Consider the following 11,851-nt stretch of genomic DNA (forward strand, 5'->3'; position numbering starts at 1 on the left):
TACTAAAAAAATCCAGGAAAGACATGGTTGTCACATAATTTTGAGATTCAGATAAAAAAATAGTCTGATAAAGAACAAAAGCAAGAGAGAGAGAGAGCTGTTGATCTGTGAAAAGCGAAAGTCGAAGATAGATTTGTTTTGCAAAGGATTTAGTGTTTCCCAGAGAGGTCTCGCCGTGGTGAAGCAGAGAGGTCGCCTGCTTGTGACGAAGGGGAGGATGGGATTTCACAAGTTGAAACGGGGAGTGTTCACACGAAGGGGAAGGCTTGGATTTCACAAGTTGAAACGCAGCGTTTTTCTGGTGTCCACGTGGAGGCCCGTGTACGCAGGGGGTACCCCTCCCATGTGCAAATAGCTTTTTTCTTTTTATATTAGGTGGATACTATCCTTAAAATGAATTGGATTTGGAGATTGTTTTTGGAAGTTACGAAAAAGGTTTGAATGCTGACTAAACAAGTCATGAAGATTGGAGAATACAGACAGATCTAGTAAATATGTAATACTGGAATAGGAAAGAGCACAATGATGCACACAGGAGAACACAAGAAACAAAGGAAAAAACACTGATCACTGATTTTTGTCCTTCCAATTTCCTATTCAAGAACTATTCAGGAATTATTTTAGATGATTAAACCCCATGTCCCAGCATGGTTAAAGCATATTCTCATAGTCATTCTCATACAACTGCATTTCTATGCTTTTTTTTTTTTTTCTTTTAAATCAACTATAGAAGTTAAGAGCTGTCTTTCCACATGAGGCTTCCTAAGGCTTAATCAACTTTACAAGTCAAGGTTGATTGACTCTATTCTTCTTTCTGTTTCTTTTTGTTTTCATTTTTCCCTCTGATGGCGACCTTCTTCAGTTCTGTCTTTCCTTCTGTCAAGAGGTGGCCCATTTGAAATATGAACATCGGGCACCTCTAGCAGCAGTCCAATTACCGCACCCAAAGAAGAAGCTCCCATGCTTTGGTCCGGGTTTCTGAACCACTTGTTTGCTACTTTTCACCCCACAAAAGCATAACATTCCTTGCTCTTTAGATTCTTTACTGGGATCAACCTGGACAGGGCGGAAGTAGATAAAAGGCAGTGATGGGTGCTTAATCCTGACGGAATGCTGGGCAAAGCCAGACTGAGGATCCAGGAACTGCTGTGTTGCCAAGGAGCAATCTGCGGACTGCCACATCAGTGAGTCAGTAATAGTGAACCTAAATCCACGGTGCATTATATGGGCGAGCAGACGAGCAGTGTTCTTAGCATCATCTAGACCACAGTGAGCACGACCTTCCCAAGCCAGGCCAGCCCGCTGGACAGCTTCTTTTAGGTTGCATCTGGCTGCACCAAACATCTCATGAAAAGGGACCTTCAGGTTGATCCATCTACCAAAATTCAAACAAGGAAATATTAATTCATCAGCTATCAAGATGGAATGCTACTATACCTAAGAACTCATTGCAGAATGTCAAAATTTTGTGAATTTGTATAGCAGTAAAAGACAGCACAAGAGACATCAAGATTTTCATACTCAGAAAAAAAAATGGCTGTATGAAAATGGTGACACAATGTTTAGTGAAGAAAAAATGCATGATCTTTACAAAAAAGTGCTCAAAGCTGGCGCCACATCTAATTTCAGAAAGGGCAGAATAAATTAGTTTACTTTTATATGAAAAGAAGGTTTTGTGTTCTTGTAAAGATATCAAAACATGACTCGTCTCATCAACTTGGCATAAGAGAGACAAGTCATGGTATTGTTTGCCACCACTTTCTTGTCGCCTAGAAATCATTTCAAGACGAAATCATCTTCATGCAGAACATGGAACAACCCACGATATTGAAACAGAAAATTTTATTTCCCAAAAAAGAAATGAGTCAATGGGGTTCTAAAAATATTCGAGTCAGATGCATTTTCTGTAATGTTTAAGAAAGACTCAATATATCAAAAATGAAACCATTTATACCACTAAGTTAGGATGAGAGATTCCGTCTTGGCACCAATTTTTTAAAATAATGCACTATACACACGCTGAACGAGTAATTCTCATGAGAGAACTAAACACCCAATGAAAAAAGGATGTGAATTTTATTCAGTTTCAAAAATTTAATCTTACAAAACTTTTAAACTTGCTACCTGTTGAAGTACTGCGGTTTCCTGATCTTTTTAAATTGGCATTCAGATTCCAACATTACTCGACAATCCCAATTTGTCCATGTCACCACAGCAAAGTTGGTATGTTTAATCCCTTTTTCTTCGAGCCACTTATCATGCATAAGCAGAGCTTCACTCAGGACAACACCTTTGTCCACCTGCAGCCATCAGTTCAGAGTGACAATTGGCAATGGTTAGATATATATTGCACTATCCTTTGATTGAGATGAAAGAAAAAAAGAATTGCAGGCAAGCTCATGCACTCAAATATAAGCATACCTGGGTTTGCTCGATGCCGGTAAGCTCCTTGCAGAAGTCACTTAGATTTTGATTGTATGTAGGCCGCACATAAATTTGAAAACTATCTTCCAGTTGGCCAGTCATACTGTTTACTAATACAGAAGGGAATTCAATAATCTCTTGAGGGAAAGGCTTCTTCTCCTTGTCACATGTTGCCTCAAAGTCTATGACAACGAAATATTGGAATTCTTGGAACCGAAAATCCGGTAGGTAATATTGTGATGACATAGGATAAAAACAGCCTTCGAGTGCATAAAACTGGTTCTGCCGTGCCTTCTGGACATTGGGATGAAAAGCAGACCAAACATGGAAGTCTTGTTGAAACATTGGTCTAAAATGACCTTCATTAACAGGCGCAAAACATGGGCTATAGAGTGAGCTGTCAGGTTTAATGAAACCAGCTCCCGAGCGGTTACTGGTTTCATCTTTAGAATCAGAGAACCCTCCTGAGAGATTCCGCGGATATCGTCGATTGTAAGGTAACTCCTTCCTCTTGAGGCATCCCATGTATGACTCAGAGAAATTCTGCGTTGTTTCTGCCATATAAGTTACAACAAATCAAAAAATACATCAATGAGACGGAGTATAACTGAAATAAGAGTCAAGAATTTTCATATTAAGAAGACAATCCAAGTATTGTTCATAAACAAAACTCCAATTCTGATATACTTCAACGTGAGTGATGAAGAATATTGCAAAACAAAAAATGGTGTGAAAGGGAGATTTATAAAACGTCGAGCATTGGTATGTGAACGAGAGAAATATATGGCAGTGGCATGTCCCTAATCAAATACAACTGAACCTTAAATCCCTTGTAATCAGAGCATACGCCTCTCCTCACATAAATCATGACGCCAAACACTAGTATTTCCATTTTACACTTCGCTTCAGTTCCCCCAAACCAATAAAGGGGACTCGACTAAATTTCTGGCAACCTCCCAAACATCTCCTGAAACACACAAAGAAACAAGATAACTAACTTCATTAGCACGACAAACTTCAGCTTCTTTCGATCGCTGGGCTTTCCGTTTATGTGGTGCTAGATCATCTTCGAAACCAAATTCTTCAAAATTTCTTCTCTAACGCTCCACGTTTTAATCTTTTCAGCGTCGTAACATCAAATTAATACAACCACAAATGTTTGAACTGCACAAACACCAAAAAACTCCACTTGGGTCCACAATGCCCGATCCGAAAGTACTGAGAATTAAGAAAAAGATTGAGAAAAAGAAGAACAATGTGACAAAAAAAAAAAAACCCCCACTTTTCCTACCCCACCACAAAATCTAAATAACCAAAATAGTATGAAATTCGCAACTTTTAGATTCAAATAACAATGTACCACAGAGTATGCCCCAGCCAGAGACAGGCACGAAGAAGAGAGAGACAGAGAGAAATAGAGAATAAATAAGAAGAAAAATTACTGAACAAGAACATACCTTTGTGTTCAAGGGCCATCGTGATCATGTAGCGTTAACAACAGCCAGGAAAATCAGATCCCACCCCCAAAACTTTCCACCTAAATTTAACCAACCCATCAGAGACGTAAACAAGGGAAAGAAAGAAAGAAGCAAAGCCACAATGACAGGGAAAGAACGTTTTATAAAGTTTTGTGTGCCTGTGTGCTTGTGTCGTTGCTTACATGCAGAGAAGAAGAAGGAGAAGGAGAGAGAGATTCGGCGAAAGAAACAGTTGTGAGATAGTTTTCATGAGAAGAGACCGAATTCGGGGGAAGGCATATTAATATTTATAATGCATTTATTGAGAGAAGAGTAGAGCACACGGCAGTGGCAAAACTCAAGGCTCTTGCACGAGTGCGCGCCCTCTCTCTCTCTCCCCTCTCGCGCGCGCGCTCTCTCTCTCTCTGTCTGTGTCTGTCTCTCTCTGTGTTCGGTCACATAGTTTCAAGAAAGTGCACACGCGGCCGATTGCGAAGATTGCGCGTCTAAAATCATGCATTGTTAATTGATGATAAGATTTGTTGAGATACGCGGGATTCGTTCCCCTTTCTTATTTATTATTCTTGTAATCAATTAATTACTGTGAGATTCTGATTTCCTCTCGCTCAACCCAGTACCCACAACCTGGTTCCGTTGTTCTTCTTCGTTTCTAATTAGTTCTTTTGCTGTTCAATCTTTAATTTTTTTTATTTCTCATAAATGATTTTTGTACTTGAATTTAAGATAATAAGTGGGTTTTTAATGGATTAATTTATTGAAATTAAATTACATTATTTAAGGTATTGCTCATTAAATACTAGATGAGAATTTTGTGTTTTGGTTGAAAGTTTAAAATATTATGTTTTAATATTATTATTGCGTTGAAATTTAAAAAAGTTGAATTGAAACTTAAAAATTTAGAATTGTTTATTATATTTTGTATAGAGATTTGAAAAATGTGTAATGATAAGATAAGATTATATGAGAATTTTGTATCTCATCCCACCCCCAAACCTGCCAATTTGCTATAATGTGCTAGGTCTTTTCAAGAGTAAGATAAATTGTTGGGTTCTTCTTTTTGTTTTTTTTTTTGTTTTTTTTTACAAGTATAGTTAACAAATTGCCAAAATAAAAACAAATGAGCAAAAAAACAAATTAAATTAAAGAAACTTGACCATTTTCAAAACTTAATAGGTACAAAAAATTCATGCCATATTTAATGATAATTGTATAAAATCTAAGAAAATTGCATGCATTAGAAAAAATACAATATAAGATTTTTTAAGAATATAAATACTATAAAAAGAAAATATATGGTAAGTTTAAAAATGTAACTTGAAGGGGCGCCGTGTAGGTTACCCCCCCCTCCCCCCCTCCAATCGCTTACAAAAAATTGTAACGTCTAGTTTATATCTCGAGATTGAAGTGTCTGCTTAAGCCCTTTTATGAGACTTAAAGACTAGCCTTTAGAGCCAACTTGAGTAACGGATTAGCAGGATTCTCCCCGTCAGCTTGATACAAGAAACACGCCAAGAGTATCAAAACTCACGCTTTCTCTCTCCTAAATTGATCCTCTTTGTGAAAAGTCACTAGGTTATGGAGTTTTCGAGTAGTGCTCTAGAAATAAAATGCAAATATAGCGATATGTTTTAAATGTAATCTAAAGGGGTGCGCCCGTATAGGTAATTCCCTCTTCAGCCAATTACAAAAGGTTGTAACGCCTAGCTATAAAGGCATGCGTTACATTTCCAGATTGAATGATGGTTTAGGACACTTTCTGAGACTTAAAATGCTAGCCTTTAAGGCCAACCTTAGTAACGGATTAGAGAAAATCTCTCAATCAGTTTAATATAAGAAACGCGCCAGAAGTATCGAAACACACACACACACTCTCTCATTGGTCCTCTTTGTAAAAAGTAATTAGGTTATGAAATATTTGAGTGTTGCTCTAATTTTAACTTTACAATGTACTCAACCATAATGTAAAATAAATAGTCTAGGACAAACCCGAGTAGAATGAGGCTTGAAAAACTAGTTATACTCCTAGAACAACAGCTGAGACTAGCTTGAGGCATACGCTTAAATATTTTTCTTCAAATGTGTACAATTTTTTGAGCTTACAAAATAGAAGTTTTCTATATTAAACTTGTGTCGGAATAGTCAATTAAAGCAATAAATAAAATAAAAAAAGGTAATTAAATTTCGATGAGTCAAGAAGATGAAAGAAAAGTATTAAACGAGAGTAGTACTCTTTTTTAGGATCCAAAAACTCGAGATGAAATTAACGAGTTAAAATTAAAGAGTCTTACCTTTTTAATTAAGTGGATTGAATTGCAATTTACAATATGATCTGATTCCAACTAAACACTCTACATTATTATCATAACTCGCAAACTCAATACGAATTTAATTAATAAATTAAGCTGAGTTGTTTAATCTATTTAATGAAATAAATGGAATTATGATTGATTTATATATAACGTAAATCCAAGATGGCAACACAAATTAGTAGGTTAATACCTTGTGGAGTATGAGTTAATTAAAATAATAACACCACTTAAAATCCTTCATCCTATAACATTAATAAAATAAAATAAAAACACAACATATTCCCAAAATGATACCCGTTGAATTAAATTTTTTAAGATCAAATTAAAAAAAAAAAAGGTATAATTTTTAATATTTAAAAGAATTGTAACGTTCAACTCGTAATTAATTCGACCATGAGTGGTAAAGTAGATAGGTAGCAAGAAGTAGGCCAACCCGCGCGATAATCAAGCTCTAGCTAGTAGCCTAGTAGCTAACCCCTAGTGTCCAGATTGAGCCACGCGTTCTAGCCAGCCACTTGGTTCATCCCAATTTGCAATCTGTGGACTGCTAACGGTAAAAAACTGATCTGACAAATCAGAAAGCCACGTTTTCAAAAGAATAAAATCCAACAAAATCAGAAAACAACAGACCAAACGAAGAGAGAGAAACCATACAAAGAGTTAAGTAAAATGGAGAATTAAAAAATAAAATGATACAAATAATGATATTTAAAAAAAAAAAAAAGGAATGAGGTGACATTTAAAATTAAAAAAATTTTAAATTATATAAATAATTTTCAAATTTTAGAATTAATTTGTTTGTTTTTAAAAAATATCTTATCCCATCTCATCATTACAACTTTTTCAACTTTCAATATAAAATAAAATAAATAATTTAATTTTTTCAAATCTCAAAACAAAAATAATATTAAAAAATATATTCTAACAATATTTTATTTAACATTTTAATTTTAATCTCAACTCATCTCATCTCTAAAAACAAACGAGCTCTAAATATCATATAGATTTAAAATTTACAAAAATATAATCCAAACACAAGAAAGTTATAAACTATCATTAAAATAGTTAATAGGACTGGAAATGCCAAAGCCGAGATTTGACTAGAATTTAAAACAAAAAGGAACGAGAAGATGTAATATTAAGTATACTAGATACTATACCGGAACAAAAAATTCTGACCAAAATAACTTAAACGAAATAGAATTTGAAAACTATGATTACGATAATATGGACATATAAAAGTATGAATAGAAAATAATATAACAAAGAACGAGCTATGTTGCGTTTGGCATTTGCAATAAAGAGAGAATAAAAAATTTTAATAAAGTTATGTGATATTGTAGGGATTTTTATTAAAAAAATATTTATATTTATTATATTTTCGTATATTCCTCTAAATTTTACAAAAATTTAAAAATGAAAGATTTTGAGAAAAATAAAGGAATAAGTTGTGACAACCCGATACAATTTTTGTAAGGACAACTTTTATCGGCCTAATTAAGTTTAATGGGCCATTTCCGGTTTATTGAGATAGTCTATAAATTTTAGATTAGGCTCATAGGTTCAAAAATATATATATATATATATATATATATATATATATATATATATATATATATATTTTGAGACCGTAAATGTCTATTTGATGATTTTGGACGTTATTGATAGTTAATACTTCTAAGAAACACATTTGAGGTTTTGGCGAATAATTCTAAATAGGCTACGGATCCAAATTTTATTATAATGAATTTTTAATTTTTATTAGGCCTAAATAATTGGTGGAAACCAATAAATCGAGTCGATAACATTGTGTGCTATGCCCACATACGCCACTATGTACCCATACGTACCAACAGCCTTGCACCTCTGCAAACAGCTTTGGAACACCACTCACACTCATTTACATTGCTCAGTGAGCCACCATCAACCCATGGCAGCAACCACTGCTGCGTTTCTCTTCGCTCGGCGCCAACCACCACGTTCAGAGCACCACCTCGTTAAAGAAAAGTTAACGAGTTTCCACCACAGCTCAACCAACCTCAGATCCGTTGCACGCAGATTTCCTTGTGTCCTTTTGAAGCTTTCGTCACCGTCGATCTCGTATGGCCTCCCAGATCTGCCATCGCGCATCTTCCTCCCTTGGTAAGGTTTTACCGCATACTTTCATTTTCTCCCTCATATGCGTGTTACTCTTAAGAGAAAATAAGCCTAATATATTCCGTAACTCTTAGGCTACATTTGGATAGTGAGAATACTTGAGAAGTGTTGAGAATGTTTTGTGAATAGTAGTAAAAAAGTAATGAAAAATAATAATAAAATATTAAAAAGTAGGTGAAAAGTAATGAATAGTAAAAAAGTAAGTAAAAAGTAATAATAAAGTAAAGAATAGTAGTGAGAGTATCTCAAATACTCTCACTTGCCAAACACAACCTTAGTGTTTTACATAAGGGTAGACCTTTTTATTCTAATTACATTTATATATTTATTGTAATCAATATGCTATTCAGACGTGTTCTCTTTACATGGGACTAGGCTTGGATTTAAATTAAACCATGGTTTAATCGGATTATGTTCAAAAGATACAAATATTTTATGTTGAGCTTATTTCTAATTGAATAAATGTGTTAGTCTAGAAACTTATGTTTTACAGAAAATATTTATGAAATTAGTCTATACTATTAAATATTTATTTTTATAATTTGATTTCAATAGTAAATAATAAAGAGTTTAATTTAGCTTGAATGCTTTAATCTGATTAAGTCCACTTTATTAAACAACATTCTGCTGTTTACTATGATAGATTTTGTTATAATTATGTTACTAAGTTTTGAATTTAAAATAAAAAAATATGTTAAGAATATTTAAATGATATTAGTACTTATTAGATTTCTTGTAAAATTGAATAATTATATTAATTATAATAAAGTAAACATATTTTAAGAGTTTAGGTTTTCACGACTTATTTTATTAGAATTGAATATAGTTCAAGTACTCTTCTAAATTATAATATGTTATTAAAATTTCAATAATCTAAAATACCAGTATTTATTAATTTGCATGTTAAACTGAATATTTATTTCATTATTTTTTACAATATAAATTTAATTAAGTCGAATGCTACGACACGTGTTTCTATAAATGTTAGTAACATATAATATTTCATATAGATAACGAGGTACAAAGTAAGATTTAGGAAGCAGCAAAACGAGATAAGTAATTTTATCACAAATTAGGACCATCATATGTCAATTTAGATAAATTATTATTAAAGTCAATGTTTATGTATTTCGCATGTTATGATTATGCAAACATGTCATCCAGAATAGCACATATTATGTAATTCTGCATCATATTCAAATTTAGAAATTGTAATTATGTACGTATTAATTATGTCATGCATCTCATGTGCATAAGAGTCGTAAGATATCTTTTTATTTTTATTTTTATAGGAAGACACGTAAGATATCTTAAGTTCAAGTGTAAAATAAAATTAGATTAGATCAGATTAATCAGATGCCCATTTAGATACATGGTACCAATCTAGTTTCAGGATGGATGTGCATGCCACGTACTCAAGTGTGGTCCATTATATTATGCTAGAATACTATCAACGGCTTTCCTTATGACGGCAAGACATAGGGTCGGTGCACAATCTTGCATATAGGATTAAATGTGTTGGCCAGTCAGATTAGTCAATTAGTTAATTCAGATAAATCAATAAATGTCATGTATAACATAAGTATCAATATGATCAGTTATGATTTAAGCTCTCAACATGAAAAATTTTATGAAAGTCTTACGTTTATTATGTTTACGTTGTGATGATTTCTTACTCAGTCTTCAATTCATTTTAGTTTTATTTTATGTTTTAAACCACTCAAGTCAGGATGATGATTAGTATGAACAGGCGGGCCAGGCTTAGATCAAGCAGTTGGATTTAGTTTAAGGCTTTAATTATTTGTTTAATTTGATTTATTAACTATAAAATCTATTGCCCGTCTTTATTTAGGAAAGCCAGTGACATCCCTAACCTTAGGGAATAGAGTGTTACATGAGTAATCTCTCGTATAAAATCTTGGAATGAGTAAATAGAAAATCTTAAAAGGGGGATGCGGTGAGAAGTTTGCTTTTATACCGTTCAATAAGAAGCTGACACGTACGTAATTTATATTATTTACAGTACAGACGATTGGAGGAAATAATTCTCCCGAACACTCTCTCCCTTGCTCTTTTTTCTCTCTGAAGCACGTCTCATTCTCTCTCTCTACTCAAGCCTCCATTTCATCCAATAGCTCTCTCTCCCATCTCAAGCCCGTAACAGAATTTTTCTTTTTAGGCTTTATTTGATAGATAATCTCAACTTATTATTATAATTTTTTTAAATTTTAACATAAAATATAATAAATTATTCAATTTTTTTAAATTTTAAAATAATAATAATATTAAAAAAAATAATATTATAATAATATTTTATTATCTCAACTCAACTCAATTCAACATCTAAACGTAACCTTACTGTTAATAGGTCTGTTCTACATGTTTTCATTTTGTTTTGTCCCTTATCTAATTTGTTATAAGAATTATAGGGAAGTGCAATGTGGTGAGCTCATATATGTGCACATGATGACTTTCCCACTCCAATGCCCGTAGACTGTGAATTAGCCGGCGGAACTTGCTGTTTTGGATTTTTTTAGAGAATTAATTGCTAAGGAAACCACCTGATTGGTCTTAGGTAACGAAATTCCAGTATTTTAGGAGTAATGGTGCTCGGAAAATTATGAGTTTGAGGAATGAGAATAGTTCCATAAGTTAGTCTGGTTTGTTTTTAAGACTAAAATTTAAAATTTTGAAAATTTTAAAAATTTATCATCTCATTATTAAAACTTTGGGAGAGCTTCTAAGGGTATTGAGAAAGAGAGATATTCGAGCTTGTGGAGAGAGAGAGCTCGACCATAGCTTGAGGACAGAGAGAATAAAGTTGCTTATAAATTTTAAAAAAATTAAATTCATCATGCCACACATTATACACTATACATTTTTTTTATATTTTTTTCTTTTATTAAATATGTGATATATGCATAATAAGTAAAATAATTTAATAAGTTTAAGAAAAATAAAATAAAAAATAAAAAAACTTGATCTGTAGTATATAATGATTATAAGTAAATTTTATAAGATGAAATTGTTTCTATCGTAATTATGTCATACAACATACGTGTTATCCTCTAATTTGGAGGTGTGAATTCCATGTTCCCAGCATCCGGTTTGTAGCGCCTCTCGTGAAAGCATCTTCAGATTAGCTAAAAGTTAAATCTATTAAATATTTAATTATTAGAGAGTAAATATATTCCATGTTCCCAGCATCCGGTTTGTAGCGCCTCTCGTGAAAGCATCTTCGGATTAGCTAAAAGTTAAATCTATTAAATATTTAATTATTAGAGAGTAAAATATATTTACAATAGATTAACTAAATTCTTAAATGCTCACAAATAATTAAAATTTAGCTACAGTGACTTTTAAAAGTTTTTTCAAATTTAAAGGTTACAGTACATACATCAAATATATATTTTATCAATTATTTGTTTCTCTATTTATTTCTATCACATATTTTATCACAATTGATATATTAATTTGAGTTAG

The 11,851-nt window shown here is 32.7% G+C and overlaps 1 protein-coding gene across 1 annotated transcript; it reads right to left on the bottom strand.

Moving 5' to 3' along the window:
* Positions 1-551: 551 nt before the first annotated feature.
* LOC121241670 (3'-5' exoribonuclease 1-like) lies at positions 552-4,324 on the bottom strand. The gene is made up of 5 exons (XM_041139540.1): positions 4,085-4,324; positions 3,882-3,961; positions 2,422-2,978; positions 2,125-2,300; positions 552-1,375 (listed from the first exon to the last, which is right to left on the bottom strand). Exons 2-5 carry the CDS (start codon positions 3,907-3,909, stop codon positions 880-882), a joined length of 1,257 nt encoding a protein of 418 aa, XP_040995474.1. The 5' UTR covers positions 3,910-3,961; positions 4,085-4,324; the 3' UTR covers positions 552-879.
* Between the last annotated feature and the right edge of the window lie 7,527 nt (positions 4,325-11,851).

This window comes from Juglans microcarpa x Juglans regia, chromosome 7S (genome assembly GCF_004785595.1).
Source record: "Juglans microcarpa x Juglans regia isolate MS1-56 chromosome 7S, Jm3101_v1.0, whole genome shotgun sequence".
Lineage (NCBI taxonomy): Eukaryota > Viridiplantae > Streptophyta > Magnoliopsida > Fagales > Juglandaceae > Juglans > Juglans microcarpa x Juglans regia.

Excerpts from the sequence above, each read along its gene's own strand:
- LOC121241670 (XM_041139540.1), bottom strand. The coding sequence starts at position 3,909 with ATGATCACGATGGCCCTTGAACACAAAG. Across the intron at positions 2,301-2,421 it reads CCGGCATCGAGCAAACCCAG|GTGGACAAAGGTGTTGTCCT; the intron begins GTATGCTTATAT and ends TGATGGCTGCAG. Across the intron at positions 1,376-2,124 it reads AAACCGCAGTACTTCAACAG|ATGGATCAACCTGAAGGTCC; the intron begins GTAGCAAGTTTA and ends GAATTTTGGTAG.